Source organism: Danio aesculapii, chromosome 15, assembly GCF_903798145.1.
Source record: "Danio aesculapii chromosome 15, fDanAes4.1, whole genome shotgun sequence".
Taxonomy (NCBI): Eukaryota; Metazoa; Chordata; class Actinopteri; order Cypriniformes; family Danionidae; genus Danio; species Danio aesculapii.
In genome coordinates this window covers 13,843,509-13,865,979 of record NC_079449.1, presented here as the reverse complement: position 1 = coordinate 13,865,979, position 22,471 = coordinate 13,843,509, and the positions used below count along the sequence as shown (strand labels likewise).

Here is a 22,471-nt window from a genome sequence, read left to right as displayed (position 1 = left end):
CATTTCGGGTATATATTATCACATACAATGTCCCAGTCATTCTCCTCAATAGTTTGACCTATATCCCTCTCCCAAACATCCTTAAGTTATAAAAATTGGATTTTGGAACTTTATATTGATCTCCAATCTGTTGGAAAGACTTTATGGTGCCCACTGAAAATAAACATGATATTTGAGAAGAAAGCAGTTATTTAAAAAGTTATTAAATATTTAACCTTTTTTTAACATTTAATAAATGCCACCTTGATGAACAGAATAATTTCCTCTAAAAAACAAACATAACCCCAAACTTTTGACCGGTAGTGTATAAATCAATTAAAACACTTAATGATAAAAGCAGACTGTGTGCATCAGTCATAATCAAGCAATCAATGTTGCAAACAGTGTGAAAATATTTCCAACAAGTGACTCGAAGCAACAGCATATTACGGCAGATTTATCAGGGAGCCAATGAATGTGTGTGTTGGGTTGTAAAAAGTGTGCAAAATCCACTGACATGTTTCTTAAGTGTGTTGCATAAATCTAGATTGTCTCAGGAAGTTCACACCACTACCATTTAGCCATTGCTAGGATACAGAATTGTGAGCTCACGGTTGCTCGGTCCAATCTCTGATTGGTTGACTTCTCCCTCTGCTCATGACATCACGCTGTTGCCGGGTGAAATTAAACTCTGGTGGAGAGAGAGAGAGAGAGAGAGAGAGAAAGAAAGAGAGAGAGAGAGAGAGAGAGAGAGAGAGAGAGAGAGAGAAAAGACATTGTCAGTTTGGGTTTCTCTGCAAGATCCATGTGGGGATTTCTCAGCTTAAGGGTTTAATGTTTAAGGATCACCATAGAATTTGCTGAATTAATATTACCCTTTTCAATGAATTAAAACCTTGAACTTTCTTGAGCAGAAACCTGAAGTTTGGTGATGTTTTGCAATCTTGTTGGAACAACAAAAGATAACAGCATGAATAAGTTTATGTAGGCCAGCGCTCATTTCATCTGAACTCTTCAACATCAGTCTGAGATCATAGGAATGTTTTTAGTAGCACCCCGTGGGCTGCTTTCGTGAATCCGTTGATGAAAATCCTGCAGGGCTTGGCTCTCGTCCACACAGTCTGATGGTCATTGTGCTCTGTCAGCAATTCCCAACTCTATTCAAGGCTCCTGTTTGCATGCACTGTAAAAGACTATTGTTGAGTTCCACTTTGGTGCTGTAGACAATGATTGCCTTGACATATTTTTCCAAGACAAGAAAGGTGTCCAGTGGGTTTCAGAAAGATATAGAAATGCTATAATCTAAATCAGACGTCCTGATGCAATACACATCAGTTTTATTAGAGGTATACTGTATTATATGAGCCATTGACCTCAGCACAGACATTTCATTAGGTGTACTAAAACACAATTACTGTAAAGTAATTAAACATTCACCCCCTGACTGCATATCCAATAACTGCATGGGTTTAAGGCTGTGCATGAAAAAATATACAAGTCTCTTCACAGAAAGTCTTAAAAGTTTGTGGGAGGGACATGTCTGGACAAGACAGAAAAAAAGTGGAGGGGGAGTCTGATTCTGTTGAGTGAAGTGATTCTTTTGGACTGATTCATTTAAGTCATGTAAAGTGATTCGGTATGTTTGCACTTTTAAAAGGGATTATTTATTCAAATGACAGAAAGTCTTAAAAGATTGTGAGAGGGACATGTCTGGACAAGATAGACAAAATGGAGGGAGAGTCTGAATCTGTTGAGTAAATTGATTCTTTTGGACGGTTGAGTAAATTGATTCATTGAAGTCATCTAAGGTGGTTCTTTATGGAGCTAGATTTGTTTCTTTATTATTTAATCAAAAATATTTACTTTTAAGGAAAAATTAAGCACATAGTAATTAAAAAATAAAAGATTGCAAATAAAAAAACATTTCATTCAAAAAAAAAATGTCAGTGATAATAAAATGTTTTGCATCGCAAAAAATAAACTGCAGTAAGCACAATTTTCATTGCACACTCATTAATTTTGCTCTCTGTTCTGCTGTCATTTATTGCACATCTAGAATCTTTGCTTGCGAATTGAAAGGTTTTGCTTGCATGTTGAAAAGTTTTGAACCACTGTATGCTAGAGTAATTTTTGTGTCTTTATTATTCAAACAAACATATTTAGTATTAGACCAAAACTAAGTACATTGTAATTAAAAAATAAAAAATTAAAAAAAAAAAAAAAAACATTTAATTAAAAAATGTCATTGGTTAAAAAAAATCTGCATCGCAAAAAATAAACTTGCCATTTTATTCAGTTACCAGTAGGGTTTTTATTCATTTTGCTTTCTGTTGGGTCAGTTTTTATTTGCGGATCCTAAATTTTTGCTTGCGAGTTGAAAAGTTTTGAACTCTTCAGCGCAGGGGGCGGTATCTTCCCTCTGGGATGAGAGGCCTTTTTCTATTGGTCAAACTGGATTGACGTCACAGGTTGGCCACGCCCACTACATGTTCGCGCGATTGGACTCCTAACAGATGAGCGAGCGATGGCGAGCAACAGGTCTACTTCGAGGTAAGTTAACAAAAACTGTATAACTTGTATATTATTATCCACATGTCCCATCGGATAACATAACGACTGCTATTATTAGCTCGGAGTACTTCGTAATATAGATTAATAATCTCGATTATCTTACATTTGCTGTCGGCCTTCTGTAGTGCACAGCTGCAATAGGCAACGGAAGGCCGCTGTATGTTATTTTGGAAAATATACATTAATGTACCGTCACTGTAAAAACAGGCTTTGCTTATGTCTGTATGATGTCTGTAGATGAAGGCCAGGTGTACCTTAACTTCCGGTCGGAAACTTTTGTAGTGAATTATCAAGGTTCACAAAACGAAGCATTCTTTTACCTGTAATGTTAGACATGTAAGAATAATATATAGATAAAGTTTCACATTTTTAAATTAAATAGCTTGTTTAATTATGTAATATATAGTCTATGCTTTATATAAAATATTCAAACACGTTTTTTTCTTTTTGTGTTTACTGATTACTGTTTAAAAACCTTATTTTTCATAATTAAATTTATGTTAAATCTTCACTATTCCAAGCATGATGACATTCAAATAAGATTTATGCTGATGCTTATTTGCTTTACTTCTGTTACTGTAGTAACGTTAGGTGATATTTTCTATTCAGACAATCAAAATATTTAAGGATCAAATCTGAAATGATCTCAAATGCAGATATAACGTAAAATCCACGTTTCCAAATCCAAATTAGATCTATTGACTACAGAATTTGTTCTCTTTTTTTATTGTATATACATAATCTCTGAAACTGAGCATTTGATAAAGTACTGTAAGAAAATAAAATATATATTTTTAAATAAACATTTTTTGTTCAGCCAAATTTGAAGTTAAAGAAATGGCAATATTTTGTCTACAACTTACCAGTAAAAATTATACCCAGTCTTCCAGTGATAATAGGTTCGGTCAGGGTTGTACCATGCAGTCTGTGCTAAAGTAGATCATTCAATTTTACTTAATTCAATTTCTTTTCAAAAGATTACCTTTTGAAAAATCATTGTTTTTGTGAAGGAACATGATTTCATATCACATAATCAGGAAGAAACCATTATTTTGTAGAACAACATACCAGAAAATATTTTGAATTAATTTCAAGTCCATATCACCTATTCCTTCACATTTGATGCAATGCTATGCAATGCTTCTGAATGCCATGAATGTTACCTTTTAAAGTAATTTTGTTAATAGCTATATTGTTTATCTTTACAGATCTCTTCAGTGGGAGATTTTGCGTAGGTCCGCTGATAGACTGGGGCACGTTATTGATCGGCAGCCCATTGATGTTGAATATCTGCAGTTGGTTTGCAGTCAAGAGCTACTGTTTCTTCGAACAGGAGCATCATATTTAGAAATTCCACAGTGCGTGGTGGATGCTCTTGAACACTTATCTGAGGTCATCTCTAGCTACCTCTCACAGAGTTTTGTCCCTCCACTTTTAGAAAATGTAGCTGTGGCTGAAAGTTTTGGAAGTGTGGGGCGTCCCAAGTTAAGCATACAAAGAGAAACACTTCCAAGATTTGCTCAGCATGCACTTACCACTGGCCTCTTTGGCTAAAGTGCATGGTATTTCAAGATCTACCTTATACAGGCGAATGAAGGAGGAAAATCTGTCAGTAAGGAACAGCTATTCAAATATTTCAGATCATGAGCTTGATCAGAAGGTTAGATCTATAAAAGAAAGAATTCCTCATGCTGGATATAGGCTTGTAAAATAAATACAGCACTACAACATACAAAATAGAGATCGACTCAGAAAGTCACTTACCAGTTTAATAATGATTTGATCAGCTGTAGTATGAAATTTACACTGGGTTTCCTCTCCTCTAAGGGCTTATTATGAGGTCTCTGTCGCCATCTTGTGGATGGACAACATCAACCCTCTGCTCTGCTTAATGACAGGCTGACGGCCACTGACTCTGTGTCTCTCAGAAATTATAAATATTTGAAGTAGGCACTATCCTTAAATAAACTGCATATTTGCAATATAAACAAATACATTCTAGCCTAAAAAAGCCTCAAAAGTACATGATGTTGCCCAACAGCATCAGTATTTGTCAAACTGTAGAGCGTCCTCTGCTTGTCGCTGTATGTGGGCGGAGTAATACACAAGGGTGAAGAGGTGGAACTAGTGCTGTTATTTGCAGAATATTGCATAGATATATGTGTATATATGAATACTTTTTTTACCTTATCAACTTGTGATTGGTGTCTATGTGGAGAAGAGACAAGGGAGCAGGAACAGAGTATACACGTCTTGCAATGCAAGACAGCTGGACCATTCTTGAAAGTACTCCAGCACCATCTACACGTTGCATAGACATCTTTACTTGTCTCCATGTAACTCTGTGTCCCATTGCTTGTAGAGATCCCTTTACAAGCCTATATCCAGCATGAGGAATTCTTTCTTTTATAGATCTAACCTTCTGATCAAGCTCATGATCTGAAATATTTGAATAGCTGTTCCTTACTGACAGATTTTCCTCCTTCATTCGCCTGTATAAGGTAGATCTTGAAATACCATGCACTTTAGCCAAAGAGGCCAGTGGTAAGTGCATGCTGAGCAAATCTTGGAAGTGTTTCTCTTTGTATGCTTAACTTGGGACGCCCCACACTTCCAAAACTTTCAGCCACAGCTACATTTTCTAAAAGTGGAGGGACAAAACTCTGTGAGAGGTAGCTAGAGATGACCTCAGATAAGTGTTCAAGAGCATCCACCACGCACTGTGGAATTTCTAAATATGATGCTCCTGTTCGAAGAAACAGTAGCTCTTGACTGCAAACCAACTGCAGATATTCAACATCAATGGGCTGCCGATCAATAACGTGCCCCAGTCTATCAGCGGACCTACGCAAAATCTCCCACTGAAGAGATCTGTAAAGATAAACAATATAGCTATTAACAAAATTACTTTAAAAGGTAACATTCATGGCATTCAGAAGCATTGCATAGCATTGCATCAAATGTGAAGGAATAGGTGATATGGACTTGAAATTAATTCAAAATATTTTCTGGTATGTTGTTCTACAAAATAATGGTTTCTTCCTGATTATGTGATATGAAATCATGTTCCTTCACAAAAACAATGATTTTTCAAAAGGTAATCTTTTGAAAAGAAATTGAATTAAGTAAAATTGAATGATCTACTTTAGCACAGACTGCATGGTACAACCCTGACCGAACCTATTATCACTGGAAGACTGGGTATAATTTTTACTGGTAAGTTGTAGACAAAATATTGCCATTTCTTTAACTTCAAATTTGGCTGAACAAAAAATGTTTATTTAAAAATATATATTTTATTTTCTTACAGTACTTTATCAAATGCTCAGTTTCAGAGATTATGTATATACAATAAAAAAAGAGAACAAATTCTGTAGTCAATAGATCTAATTTGGATTTGGAAACGTGGATTTTACGTTATATCTGCATTTGAGATCATTTCAGATTTGATCCTTAAATATTTTGATTGTCTGAATAGAAAATATCACCTAACGTTACTACAGTAACAGAAGTAAAGCAAATAAGCATCAGCATAAATCTTATTTGAATGTCATCATGCTTGGAATAGTGAAGATTTAACATAAATTTAATTATGAAAAATAAGGTTTTTAAACAGTAATCAGTAAACACAAAAAGAAAAAAACGTGTTTGAATATTTTATATAAAGCATAGACTATATATTACATAATTAAACAAGCTATTTAATTTAAAAATGTGAAACTTTATCTATATATTATTCTTACATGTCTAACATTACAGGTAAAAGAATGCTTCGTTTTGTGAACCTTGATAATTCACTACAAAAGTTTCCGACCGGAAGTTAAGGTACACCTGGCCTTCATCTACAGACATCATACAGACATAAGCAAAGCCTGTTTTTACAGTGACGGTACATTAATGTATATTTTCCAAAATAACATACAGCGGCCTTCCGTTGCCTATTGCAGCTGTGCACTACAGAAGGCCGACAGCAAATGTAAGATAATCGAGATTATTAATCTATATTACGAAGTACTCCGAGCTAATAATAGCAGTCGTTATGTTATCCGATGGGACATGTGGATAATAATATACAAGTTATACAGTTTTTGTTAACTTACCTCGAAGTAGACCTGTTGCTCGCCATCGCTCGCTCATCTGTTAGGAGTCCAATCGCGCGAACATGTAGTGGGCGTGGCCAACCTGTGACGTCAATCCAGTTTGACCAATAGAAAAAGGCCTCTCATCCCAGAGGGAAGATACCGCCCCCTGCGCTGAAGAGTTCAAAACTTTTCAACTCGCAAGCAAAAATTTAGGATCCGCAAAAAAAAACTGACCCAACAGAAAGCAAAATGAATAAAAACCCTACTGGTAACTGAATAAAATGGCAAGTTTATTTTTTGCGATGCAGATTTTTTTTAACCAATGACATTTTTTAATTAAATTTTTTTTTTTTTTTTTTTTTTTTTTTTTTTTTAATTACAATGTACTTAGTTTTGGTCTAATACTAAATATGTTTGTTTGAATAATAAAGACACAAAAATTACTCTAGCATACAGTGGTTCAAAACTTTTCAACATGCAAGCAAAACCTTTCAATTCGCAAGCAAAGATTCTAGATGTGCAATAAATGACAGCAGAACAGAGAGCAAAATTAATGAGTGTGCAATGAAAATTGTGCTTACTGCAGTTTATTTTTTGCGATGCAAAACATTTTATTATCACTGACATTTTTTTTTTTGAATGAAATGTTTTTTTATTTGCAATCTTTTATTTTTTAATTACTATGTGCTTAATTTTTCCTTAAAAGTAAATATTTTTGATTAAATAATAAAGAAACAAATCTAGCTCCATAGTTCTTTATGTTTTCAGTTTTAAAAGCATTATTTATTCAAATGACAATTCAAGGTGTAAACCGTAAAAAATAATAAGATCAATTAGTCCTGACAGCATATGTTTTAGGTCATTGTAACTTATTGAACTAAAAGTTAATTATGTTCTAACTTAATTTTATAAATTACGCAAGCTGTTTTAAGTCAGTTTAACATATAGTTCAATGGACTCATAAGGTTAAGTTGATTCAGATTTTTTATATAGTGTAGGTGTAAATTCTTATAATTACTAATTTTTTAATCTGTAGAACATTACAAATGATTTTTGGCTGAAACTGGGCAAGTCAACACCCAGCAAGCATTTTTTTTTTGTTTTTAAAAGATGTCTAATAGATGTCTAAACATAGTCATCTTGGCTAAAACAAGGCTAAATTTGGGCTGTCAATGAAAATCTAATAGATGTCTAAGAACAGGCCAAAACAGGACTAGTCATCAAATAAACAGAAATGAATTATAAACATATTAACTCTGTCTATTTTGGGCTATTCTTAGACGTGTATTAGATTTTCACTGACAGCCCAAATTTAGCCTTGCTTCAGCCAAGTGGTCTATGTTTAGATGTCTTAAACACAAAATTGTTTGCTGGGCAGCTTCCAACAATTAGAGAGTTACTTAAAAACATACATGCAAAACAAAATGAATATTTATGGCTCACGATACATAGAGATCTTATTAAGTAATACAATCAGTCCAAGACATTTTACCAATTGGTTTAATCCACAACAAAATGCTCACAAATGTGTGATCTGAAGCCATATTATGACCCTCGAAATCAAGTCCTAGTTAAAATCCTATTTAACACCTACTTCAGAAAAAAAGGTCACATATAGCTACTGAATGGCCTGAGGAATGATTAAATCAACAGCTAATTCAATTTTGATATGAACTTTCCCCATTTCTGCGACTTTGAGACATTTAAAACGATTCTGTGATAAGTTAAAGTGGTTTATATGAGTGATACATGTCGACAGAAGGCCGATTTTGTTTTGTACGTGCCATCCGTGATTTCTGTTACGTCGAGAAAGTGTCGAGTTTTATTCTTGCTCGCGAATAAAGCAGAAACACAAATTACTGGTAATGTTAAAATATACATCATCAATATTACAAGCACTACTTTACCCAGTGACACAGTTTTTAATAACTTTTCAACGAACGAAGTCAAAAGTGAAGTGAATCACCGAATCGGCTCTATTGAACAACTCACTAGAGAGTCGGCTCGAAAGAGGCCAGCTGAGGGGGGCGTGTCGCGCGCACGCTCATGCTGAAGTCGGGACACTTGTATAGCTTTGCGCACTGCGAACGGAGGATTACGGAGGAGTCTCCTGTCCTCCTTCAGGTCCTGATTGTCCACAGAAGACCTGGACATGCCCAGACCAACACACCGTCTGTGACACCGGGATTCAGATCTTCACCTGGTTAAAGCTCGTAAGAATGAACGGAACCGCAGGCATCTGTAACCACTGCCGGAACACGATCAGAGAGAAGGTAAACGCTTTTCTCACTGTGTTTGTGCGTCTAAACTGTAATTCTACATCAGTTTGCGATTAATCAATAATATGTCTTCTTAAAACAATAATTTAATCGTTATGGAAATGTATTAAAATGGTTGTACATCGAGCAGCTATATTTCTGGCGACTTCTCACACACACACGCTTAACAATAAATTTGTGCATATATATTAGATTAGTAAGTACTAACGCCAAAATAACTTAAGGATCACGATCCAAAAATGAACACACTCAAATTAATGTTGAGGAATAAAATAAAATAATATTTTTATAAACAGGAAAAAGTAGTTTATTTTTTATTTTAGCTTATTTTTATGCATCTAACTATTTACGGTTTTATTTGAATTAAACTTATTTGCTGTACTCACTGAGAAATGGATAGAAATATTAATTTTCAGAAGGGGGTGTACTCATTTATGCTGAGCAATTTATATAAAATTTGCCATTGCAGGTTTTAAGCATTCTTCAAAATATCTTCCTTTGTGTTCAACAGAAGAAAGAAACTCAAGGTTTTTAACAAGTGAAGACTGGGTAAATGAGTAAAATATGATAAAAAAATATATATTTTTTTTCAATGAACTATGTATGTTTGCGCGAATTATATGTGTAACTACACCGCTGGGCATGGACCAGTATAAGATTCTGACGGTATGATAACCTTAGATAAAAATATCACGGTTTTACGGTATTATGATTCTAAAATAAGTTGTTTTTAAATGTCTGGGTTAAAATACAACAACTTTCCCCCCTTTGAACACAATATATTTTATTTTGAGAAATATTTAAAATGTTTTGGAGCAGTAAACGTTCAGGCTAAATAATTCAAATCAATCATTGACTTCTGCTGTCTTCATTAGTTTGAAAAACACAGATTTCTTTACAATATAAAATGACATCTTTTCTGCTGGAGATACTGTTGCCCCCCCAAAAAATTCTTACACACACCTTGGGAACAGTATTACAGAAAATATTGGCGGTTTTAATAACGTGACTTTTCCAAACCATGATATACCTTGAAAACGGTTATCGTCCCATGCCTATACACCACTGTAAAAAAACGAAGGTTAAGTTTGTTTCTGCCGTGTGTAGTCACTGTTGAAAAAAAAAAAATAAATAAAATAATAATAATATTAATTAAATAAATAAATATATATATATATATATATATATATATATATATATATATGTACACACACACACACACACACACACACACACACACACACACACACACACACAGTGTTCTGCATATATAAGTACCCCTCACAAATCTATCTTTTAAATTCAGATTTTTAATATGAAGCTATACAATATTAGATTTGTGTATATACACATTAGTCAGTACTAAAGCCAAATCTCGAGCTTAACAAAATAACTTACGATAACGGTCCAAAAACTAGTACAGCCAAATTTATATGCTATAGAAATATATTAAATAAAATTTTTTTTTTAAAAAGATCAAGAGAAGCAAAAAAAATATATTTAAATTTAGTTGAAATTTTGTAGGTTGTAATTTTTTTGCAATATTTTGGTTGAATTTAATTGTATTATCTTTCAATTTCTAAATGACTAAATTATTATTTTCATAAATATATCTGTTTAATAAATATGTTTTCTTTAAGTGAACCAAAATACATTCCCTATATTCACTCAGAAATGGATAAAAACTTTTTTTTCAAAATGGGATGTACTCAGTTAAGCTGAGCTTTCACAGTATTTCTGATAATATTTTTTCTTCTGGAGAAAGTCTTGTTTGTTTTATTTCAGCTACAATAAAAGCAGTTTTAAACTTTTTAAAACCATTTTAAGGTCAAAATTATTAGCCCCTTTAAGCTAATTATTTTTCAATAGTCTACAGAACAAACCATCGTTATACAATATCTTGTCTAATTAACCTAACCTGCCTAGTTAACCTAATTAACCTAGTTAAGCCTTTAAATGTTACTTTAAGATGTTTAGAAGTGTCTTGAAAAATATCTAGTAAAATATTATTTAATGTCATCATGGTGAAGATAAAATAAATCCGTTATTAGACCTATTATGTTTAGAAATGTGTTTAAAAAAAACTTCTCTCCATTAAACAGAAATTGGGGAAAAAATAAACAGGGGGGCTACTAATTCTGACTTCAACCGTGTGTGTGCATATATGTGTATATATATATATATATATATATATATACACACATACATATATACACACACACACACACTATACAGAAGCAAACATGCAGAAATGTAAAATTAACAGACAACATATAGAGTTTTATTAAAAAATAAAACAGCTCATTTGAATATTAAACATTATGTTGTGCATTGAAGTTTAAGTGTAGTTTTCAAATATCATGTTTTTACATTAAGTATTAAAAAAATATTTCTGCAAAAAATCTAAAAACAGTTGTTATACACGCATATATATTGCCATCGCTTATTACACTTTGTATAATATTGCATACAGTCAAGTCCAATTAATCACATCCCTGGAGTTCAACATTTAAAACTGTCAATAAGTCTTAAATGTATTTAACACACACAGTCAAGCCCAAACTTATTCATATCTCTGTTGTTAAATACATTTTTAAAGACTTATTGACAGCTTCAAATCACTTACAGCAAATGCTAAGCGCTTCACACTGTGATTGTATCAGAGCCTGACAAGCTTAAGCGCGACCTCCACATCTCATCTCAAATCCTGCCGTCATCTCTCTCACTTTTTCTTTGGCTGGAAGACGTTATTTTTAGCTGTCATTAATCATCTCCAACACATGTGACCTACTTCTGCTCTGCACATCTCCCTTTTCACACACACCCAGCCAAACTGGACTTTAATACAGACACACGAGCTGCTATTTATCAGACTGAACTATTGACTGAAGAGCTGTTTGTTTGATCTTCCGGTCTATAATTGCAGCCACAAGCAAATACAGCCGGTTATGCTTTGGCTCTATGCAAACCTGTGTTTTTGAGTGTGTGTTCAGAGGAAGCCGGTTATGCGAGGCTGTTTTGGGGGATTTGTGATCAACTTTGTCATGTCAGCAGGTTTCTTCATTACCCGTTTCACTACTAGATTACTCTCTTCAATATTAGCTGGACTTTTCTCACCTGCTGCTCTTCGAGGTTGTGATCATGCAGTTCAAACTCATCACAGTTTTCCAGTGACATGGAAAAAAAAAGAGAAAAGAAATAGGCTATACATAATTAGAGGCCAATTAGGAAACAAAAATGACTCTGTGCATTAAAGGGATGGTTCACAAAAACTGTAAAATTGGTCAGTCTTAAAAAAATGGCTATGGAATATTATTAGAAAACAAAAATGATACATTAACTCTCTAACTTCCACTTCTGCCCCCCCCAAAAAAAACATTTGGACTAAATTTGGTTCCGGACCCCACTCCAAGCTAATTTTGAGTGTTTCTGTTTGTTTGATTTAATGATAACCTATAAACAAAAGGTCAATCAGGTGGTTACAGTGTCTGTTAAAGGGTTAAAACAAGGGTAATCTAATTATTATGACCAATTTAATTTTTATAAAATCATCTATACATCTATAAATAACAGCGGACCTCAAGATTTTACAGAAAAGTATATAAAAGCAAGCACTGTTCCCATTAAATACATGAGGAAGCCTCAATTTCTAGTCTGGAATTTAAATGAAAATAATTGTGATTAATTGTCATTCTGGCGACACGGTGGCTCAGTGGTTAGCACTGCTATCTCACAGCAAGAAGGTCGCTGGTTCGAGTCCCAGCTGGGTCAGTTGGCATTTCTGTGTGGAGTTTGCATGTTCTCCCCGTGTTCGCGTGGGTTTCCTCCAGGTGCTTTGCTTTACCCCACTGTCCAAAGACATGCGCTATAGGTGAATTGAATAAACTAATTTGGCCGTAGTGTACGTTTGTGAATGAGTGTGTATGGATGTTTCCCAGTACTGGGTTGCAGCTGGAAGGGCATCCACTGTGTAAAACATATGCAGGATAAGTTGAAAGTTCATTCCGCGGTGGCGACTCCTGGTGAAAAAAAGGGACTAAGCCGAAGAAAAATGAATAAATAAATGTCATTCAAGTAACTGCATGACCTTATTTAATTGAGTTTTTTCTTGTCGTAATTTAAGAATAATGTTATTTCTTTATTTGTACATATTTACTTCAATGTCATTGCAAACTTATAAGACAAATAAATGTTATTAAAAGGTATAAATTAAATTTTAAGGGACTGTTTCACATGGATTTATTAATCATTCTTACCATTCAATGAATGCAAACTGTCGTAGTTTATTAAAGACGCAAACTCCTCACTGCACCACAGCTGCGCCTTCAGCAAATCTCCTAATACCTGCAGCATGAGGAGTTTATGACTGTTTATGAACGTCAAAAGTGGCGGATCTGTTTGGCGAAATATCTGACTGTGTGTCACTGCATCCCAAACGACTAAAACAATATAACTGAGGAAATCTCCACTGTGCTGAGCGAGAGCGCTTTTCTACTGAACAGTGCATCATGGATGACGTAAGCGTGCCCAGGCCCGAATGTAATGTGAGTGCGGGCCGTCAGGGGAGACGGGAGGGGGGACAAGCGTGCTTTGGCTCGGTTCAAGTCAAATGTACATAGTGTGAGTACGCCCTTAGGAACCAACAGTAAAGTAAACAAGACAAGCATAATGCAGACAGTTTAAGGCTGATTTATACCATACCCCCTTTAAGGCAAGTCATTTACTCTTTGAAGTGCACGCTTATGGTCCAGCACAGCCTTCTTGCGGTCGCAAAGCCCTCGCAATGGCTGATGTCGACGTGCACCTTTGAAAAAGTTTGGCTACATGTGGCAAGGACGTGAAGTGCAAGCTCTGTGATTGGTCGGCTTGGTAGCGGTGACAAGTGTGGGTTGTGCTGAGAATCGGAATACAAGTGTTGAGTCCCGTGATGGAGCTCCAAAATGGAACTTTTGTTTTGTGTTTACCTTATGATTAAAATTGTTTCACATCCGCCGGTTTCCGCCACTGAATGAGCGAGTTTTAGCTATTTGTAGCATTTAGCAAATGCAAAACACCCGTGATGAAACTCGACCCAGAGGAACATAAAAACCTACTGCCAGCTAGTGTTATGGAAGTGTTATTGCAGAGCAACACAAACAAATATAAAATGAACAGCATGGCACTCGACGCAGAAGTACAAATCAGTTTTTAGTCACATGGGTGTAATGTTCACTACGCCCCACAGACTTCCATTTATACGCATGCAAATGCGGCAGACCGGAAACACAAGCCTGTGCGACAAGTTTCGCAGTTCGCCACGTTACAAAGTTCAAGCTTTGTGAACTCTGACTTTCAAAAGTGCATCATGTGACTGCGTGAGCCCAATCAAAACATGACCTCTCTGGACAGAAATTTAAAATGTGAGCCAATCGCTCGCTTTTTCAAATGTCTAATCATCTTGTTTATTCCCGCCCCCTTTCGCATGCCGTACGAATTTCGCATGTTTAAACTCTAGTGTGACCACGACATTAGTTTATGTATTAGTAAATTATTTAATGTAGCTTATTCTAAAAATCACAAAATTTAGACAAATATGGACAAACCCAACGTTGGGTTAAAACAAGCCAGAATTTTTAGTTTGTGATTTTTATTCAAAATTTGACGTTTCATCGCTAATAATTACTCATGCTATACTAAAGGGGGATTTATACCTCTGCGTCAAGTGCACTCGTAAGCCTCCATGCTGTCGCATACCCCTCGCCGTGGCTGACGCTGACCTCTCGAAAAAAATTTTACTGCATGTTGCAACGATGCGTGGCACAAGCTCTGTGATTGGTCGGCTTGGTTGCGCTGACCAGTGTGGGAGGGGCTGAGACCCACGTGAACCTGTTCGAGCAAGTGTTTACAAGTGTCAAGTCCCGTGATTAAGGTTGTTGCACGTCCGCCGTCAGAATGAGCGAGTTTTAACTACTTGTAGAGGAAGGTAGCGTTCAGAAAAAACAAAACACCAGCGAAGAAACTCGACACAGAGAAACATATAAACTTCACTGCCAGCTAGCGTTTCGGAAGTGTTATTGCAGAGCAACACAAACAGTATGCAGAAGTATAAATGTATGGCTACACGCAAGGCAGGCGCTGTGGGTCACACCGATCCCTCGACTCAGAAGTATAAACCAGACTTAATAATGTGCTTAATCAACACGGCTGATGATTGCTACTGTTATAGTAAAAAATAAAAGTGTTTCTTCACAAATTGACATTGCCAGTTACAGGCCTGTCTTACATAAAACAAAGTTTAGTCATTTTCACGGAACTGTGTGAATGGGGATTATTTTGACAACACTGCCATTGCAGAACTTTTCATGAACACAAATGCAAAACATTTCCATTTTTATTGCTATTTTACCATTGACATATCCAAAGTTTTGAAAACAAACTACGACTTGTCAAATCTCAATGGGGGAGTTTTTTAATTTTTTTATTTATAGTTTGAACTACTATCATGCAATCTCATAGCACCTGTGTTAGCTCATTTTTACTTCTATTTGCTCTTACACGCTTCAGAGAACAAGCAACAATGCCTCCTCTGTGAAATTCGACTGCTAAAAAAACAGTGCAACTGGTTTAGTATCTCAATATCTTTGACTGAGGCAAGACAGAAGCTGTGCATAAAAATGGTGCTGCTGAAGTCAGTTTTGCTGATTCAGCACCTGACACACTTCCTGCTCCTCCAGCTGCCGTGTTCGCTGGCGTGACATAATTGACCAATGAGTCGCACTACCCCGTTACCACACAGTGACCTGCCGCCGGGACGTTCTGCCGTTTGAGCACTGATCTGTGGGGAACATCTAGCCGTGAGAGCTAGAAATACTCAAAGTACTAATTGGGTGAGGACGCAAGTGGCTCTTTTGTCGCGGTGCCACCGGGCATCTGCTCAGGCAAAACTAAAAGCTGTGGGTTCTGCCAGTGTTGCGTAATCTTTTATGAGTTTAATGGCATTGTTCAAGGCCCACAGACTCTGATGCAATCAGATGACAGAGTGAAATAAAGGCAACATTATGCTGTATTGTATGAAAAAAAGTGATGAACTGATTTATTGTAATGTCATGAAAATAGGCATATTTCAGTGTTTATATATTAATAAACAGTTTAGTGTAGTTTATTCTTATCACACACTCTAAAAAATGTTGGGTTTCAATAACCCAACGTTGGGTCAAATTTTGACAAACCCAACATTGGGTTAATTTTTCAATTCAATTTAAAAATGACACTCTTTCAAATGTTAAACCCAGAATATTTGAGAAGTGATTTTGATAAGTAACATTTATTAATTATTATGAATTTTAGTTTAATAATGTTTCCACATCAGTAAGTCTAATAAATAAAATAAATACATTAGGTATTGATGTATGAGGTAAATGAATAAATATTTTCTCAGCAACCAGCTCAAATAAAGTATGTATTTTTTAAATATTTATTTTCCTATGGCTTAGTCTCTGATTTCTTAGAGACCACCACAGCGGAATGAATTGTCAACGATTCCAGTGTATATTTTATGCAGCGGATGCCCTTCCAGCCAAAACCCAGTAGTGGAAAACACCCATACACTCTCACATTCACACACAAACTCATACACTATGGCCGATTTAGTTTATTCAATTCACGTATACCACATGTGCAGGAAACCGGACCCCGATGAAAGATGAAACCCACCTGAACACAGGGAGAACACGCAAACTCCACACAGAAATGCCAACTAAACCCAGCAGGGACTCGAACCAGCAACCTTCTTGCTGTGAGGCAACAATGCTAACCACTGAGCTGCCGTGCTGGCATGCTGGCTTTTTAAATATATACATTTTAAAATCTTTTTTCAGAGTAACAAAATGGTTTTACTACTAGACACAATTTTAATTTTATTTTCTCTATATAACACTGTAGTGTAATCTCCAGTAAAACCTTTATAAAAACCCTCCATACTCTCAATATTTCCCATTAATAAACTTCACTGGAGATCAAACTTAATCCTAATCCTCAGTGAGATCCTTATTATTTGTTATCGTATCTGGATGGAGACTTACTAGTGGCCAAGTGTGCCAGAACGTTACATCACAGCTCCCTCCCCGACCCTCCTATTCCATATTTTACACATGCAGTCATTTATGCCTCAGTCTCTTTGTTCAAACTCAGTCTTGAAGAAACTGTTTATCATTTGTTTAAGGTGAAACACTACATGAAAAAACACCTTGTTTTTTTAAACATTTTTAGGGTTTGGGTTTTTGTCTTTTATAATAAACATAATACACTTTTAGTTTTTGTGTCAATTTGTGTCTGTACTCTGTAGATTAGATTATAATTAAAATATGAAAACAGAAGCAAGCGGAGATAATTTTTTACTTTTTTTTAACATAATAGTGGGGGGGGGGGTGTGCACTGACAAGATTCTCATATGTAGGAACTTTTATTGAGGAGCTGACGATGATATGAATGAAGGAATTATTTATGTACTTATTACTGTTCTTTTTGCAAGAAGCAGTGGTATAAATCTCCACTTTAGTAGCTCTTACACACAACAAATTTCACGGTTTTATTTATATTTCCATTGTGAAGAACTTAACACATAGATTTTGTTAATAAATAATGAGCTTGTTTGAGCTTCAAAGAAAAAAAAATTATGGAGTGATAAAAAGAGATTCCCTCTCAAAAATCCCTCAGTAAAAACCTCTAAAAAAAGAATTCTGAACTTGATTTAATCAAATCTTCAGATTTTTGTGCTTGAAAATGTATCGGAAAAATAGTGCATATGTTATTATGGCCTCATTTGCATTATTAAACATAACTTAATACAAAAACTTGACTGGAGAAGTAAATTCTAAAAAATTACACTTGTTGTTTGTTCAAGCTATTTAAAATTCTCTCAAACAATACAATTTCTGAGTTTTTTGGGGGACTTTACTGTTTCATGTTCAATCCACTTAAATTGAGCTAACTTAATTTCTTCATGTTGTCCCAACACGAATTGAATTTAAATTGACTGTTGTTGTTTTTTTTTTATACAATGTATGATGATAAAATATAATCTACATCCAGCAACAACAACTTTTGGGGACAACAATTATTTTATGTTCAATCCACTTAATTTTGTAGAAACAGTGAGTGTGATACTGTGATGTCATAATTTTTAAAAACATGGCACTTTGCCTATCTACATGGCTATGCAAGGAGCATTTTTTTCAGACATTTCACCAGGGGACGGAGTTAACCAATAAGCGAAGCAAGCAGCTGCTTAGGGCCCTGGAGAATTAGGGGGCCCAGCCAATGCCAAGAAGCCTATATTAATCATATATCTCTTTTAAAAGTTTTCTATCATATGTTGTAAAATCTGCCTAAAACCATTACGATTTTAACGTTATTATTTTTTTCTAAATTGGGGCCCCCATGAACAATGGAATGTTCCTTCAGTACTTCCACATGCAAATATTAAAATCTAATCACAAATATGGCTAATTATACAGTAGTTTGTGAAAATGCTTTTTATATGTGAATTTATTGTATTTAATTTTATATTAAAAATAGAAAAAGGTTCCACTTATAATATATAACTAACATGCAGCTTATTTACAAAAAATAAATAATTAATTAATAAAAATAAAAATCTCCAGATGAAAAAAATCATCTATAATGACCAAGTCCGCCCCTGCTTTTCACCTCACATGCTGGTGTCGTGTGGACGAAAGGATGAAAAAAAAAAAAAAAGGTAAACTTTTGTGTGTTGACCTGTAAATCCGTTTCCATGTAGACAGGACCTTAGTTAATTTCCCCCCCCCTATTCACCCTCAGTGTCTGGCCTTGAGCAAAAGAATTTAAGTACTCTATTAATGTGCAGTTTTGTTCTCCATCCCCCTTTCCTGCACTCTCAAAAAATAAAGATATGGGAGCTGTCACTGGGGCAGTACCTTTTTAAAAGATACATTTTTGTACCCAAATAGTCCACAATGGTACCTTAAAGGAGCATTCTAGTACCCAAATGTACCTAAAAAGGACCTTTTAGGTACCATTATGTACCCTTCAGGTATAAATATGTACTTTATGACACTGCCCCAGTGACAGCTCCCGTACCTTTATTTCTGAGAGTGTATCATGAAGCAAACAATCCTGCATTTTACGCCGGAACAAAGATGATACGATCAGACTCTTTAAAACACAAACACACTTGTGCAAAACCATTGAATACTTTGAGTACAACAAATACACTTGATTGAACGTGTACACAGACATCCCCTATATACTATATAACTATAGGTGTTAACTTTAACTGTTAAAAGTGATTAGCTACTAGTTAATTAGTTAAAGTTATTGGTGACTAATAAAGTTATGGTAATTAACCTTAGCGTTTCAGAATTTGACTGTAATGCAATAATGTGCAGATTTTGTAAAGCTGCTCTGAAACAATAATTATTGTGAAAAGCGCTATACAAATAAGCTTGAATTGAACTGAACTCGTCTCGGGCTGAAAGCAGAGCTCAGGTCTTGAACGGAAAGGAAGTATAACAGGACTCATGGACAGACTTTGCGAATAAAAAGCTTGACTGGGCAAGAGCTTGAACAATAGCATCCTTTAATAAAGCTGGCATGTCTAGGGCTGAGAGCACTGTTGTGTTCAGACACCTCCAAAGTCCATTTGAGCATGCTTAACAGACTTAAGGAGTGGCTGTTTTCAGGTTGTTTTTAAACCACAGCCTTGATTTTTATGAAATGACCTGTCCTGTACATACAGTACTGTACAAGCAAATAAGAAACACCCTTACAAAAATGAACAATCTAGGTAAAACACTTTACACAATAAGGTTCTACTGTTAATGCATTTAATATGAACAAACAATGAACAACCCACTTATTGTAGTATTTGTTCATTGTCAATGAAAATACAGTTGTTCATTGTTAGTTCATGTAAACTCAAGTTGCCTTAACTAATGTTTACAAGCATGAATTTGGATGTTAATAATACATTAGTAAATGTTGAACTATGATTAATAAATTCTGCTCAAACATTGTTTATAATAAATAGTTCATGTTAGTAAATACATGAACTAATAAAACCTTATTGTAAAGTATGATCATATAGCTCTATAGTTTTAGAACAGTTTAATATTTACATTAAGTAAATGATACTATACAAGTAACATTAAGATCCTATAAATCATGGGTAGTAGAGTTTATGAAAGCTACAAATAAATAATGTTTAACTGAATAAAAAAAATCTAAATTAAATACATATACACAAAAGATGGATTTTATTGCAGTTAGATGACTAGAAAAAGTAGGTGTTTTGCATTTGTTTATTAATATCCATAATAAAAATTAATTAATGCGCAATCCATACATTAAAGATTAAAATTGCACAAGTTATCTCAGTTCTTTCATATTTCTAATATACAGTTAAATGATTAGCCCTCCTGTGAATTTTTTTTTCTTCCAAATATTTCCAAAATCATGTTTAACAGAGAAAGGAATTGATCACATGTCTTCTAGAATATTTTTTCTATTTTTTTTCTATTATTTTTTTTCTTCTAGAATAAAAGTCTTATTTGTTTTATTTTGGCTAGAATAAAAGCAGGTTTAATTTTTTTAAACACCATTTTAATTAAGTCAAGTGCTATTTTGGGTTTTCTGCCTGGATTTTGCCAACCCAAATTCAAAAGCTTCACAAATCCACATGCAGAGGTGTAAATGCAAAAGTTTGGTATCATTTTAAGGAGAACTCTTTGAATTGTCATGAAACACTGTTGTAAGTGATTAAAATAATTGTATATGTTGTCTGTCTTATAATAAACCCCTCCAAAAAAAGGGCACCTTTTTTTTGTAAACTCAAATTTGAAAGTGTACCTTTCAGGTTCTGTGTCGTCTAGATTGCTGTAATCAATTTATTTAGTTTGTTCCTGCACATGTCAGTAATCATAGGAAAAAAGAAAAATCTCCCTATCATAATCTATGCAAAAGTATTCTATTCCAATTGACGAGAGAATGGAACTACTTATTGGGGTATTTGGCCAGTACAGACCTTTAAAATTTAAAGAATGCGGAAGTAAATTCTGTCATGGACCCGGTACTGGGTACACAGAGTTTAGGAGGTTTTAAGGTCAATATTATTTGCCCCCTTAACCGATATTATTTTTTCGTTTGTCGACTTGCCTAATTAACCTAAGCCTTTAAATGTCACTTTAAGCTGAATACTAGTATCTACAAAATATCTAATAAAATATTATGTACTACAAAGATAAAATAAATCAGTTATTAGAAATGAGTTATGAAAACTATTATGTTTAGAAATGTGTTGATAAAAATCTCTCTGTTAAACAGAAATTGAGGAAAAAAATATACAGGGGGGCTAATAATACCAGGCTTTAGAATTATTAGCCCCCCGTTTATTTTTTCCCCAATTTCTGTTTAACGGAGAGAAGTTTTTTTTTTCCAACTAATTTCTAAACATGATAGTTTTAATAACTCATTTCCTTTTTTTTTAAAAGATTTATTGTGGCTTTTATTAGATAGGACAGTATTGAGACTGGAAGTGAAGTTGGAGCGAGAGAGAGAGAGAGAGAGAGAGGGGGGGGGGGGGGGGGGGGGGGGGGGGGGTAGGGAAATGTCCTCGAGCTGGGATTCGTACTCGGGACGCCCTGAAGTGCTACTGCACCATATGTCAGCGCGCTAACCACTAGGCTATTGCACCGACTTAATAACTCATACTCATGACAGTAAATAATATTTTACTAAATATTTTTCAGGGCACTTCTATACAGCTTAAAGTGACATTTAAAGGCTTAACTAGGTTAATTAGGCAGGTTACGATAATTAGGCAAGTTATTGTTTAATGATGGTTTGTTCTGTAGACAATCAAAAAAAATAATTGCTTAAAGGGGCTAATAATTGACCTTAAAACGGCTCATAAATTAAAAACTGCTTTTATTCTAGCCAAAATAAAACAAATAAGACTTTCTCCAGAAGAAAAAATAATATCAGACATGCTGTGAAAATAGCCTTCCTTTGTTAAACATCATTTGGAAAATATTTGAAAAAGAAAAAAAAAATTCAAAGGGAGGCTAATAATTCAGACTTTAACTGTACGATGATGATTGTTCATTCTCTCCATGGCCGCTGGTACTGCTGTCATGACTACTGAATGGTTACTGTGGTGCCTCAGAATGAGAGTCTCAGGCTTTATCAGTGCTGATAGAGTGCTGTGTTTTGATTGGCTGAGAGCGGTGATGCGTTCTCAAGGTGCAGGTCACAGTGGTCACAGAGCCCTGTCAATGTTTCCGGAACGGCCATTAGTGCAGCTTCACTGCATACACACAGTTTGAGCACATGTTTCAATTAGTCTGTGGTGGGGTATTTCCCTCTGTCTTATCCATATCTGTTCTCCCTCACGTCATGTGTTTGATTTTGATTATTATGTAATGGGGATGAGGTAAAGGCTTCTTATGATTTACAGTACATTCTAAAAAAAATGCTGGGTTGTGTTTACCCAAATGCAGAGTCAAGTTTTGGGATTAAAAATGTATATTCAAAAAAATGTATTAG

General features: G+C 34.9%; 1 protein-coding gene across 1 annotated transcript in view; it reads left to right on the top strand.

Moving 5' to 3' along the window:
* Positions 1-8,685: 8,685 nt before the first annotated feature.
* sesn3 (sestrin 3) overlaps positions 8,686-22,471 on the top strand; it is a 38,940-nt gene continuing 25,154 nt past the window's right edge. Inside the window, exon 1 of the mRNA XM_056473360.1 lies at positions 8,686-8,905. Coding sequence (XP_056329335.1) covers positions 8,852-8,905 — 54 coding nt within the window. The 5' untranslated portion in view covers positions 8,686-8,851. The remainder of the gene's footprint in view (positions 8,906-22,471) is intronic.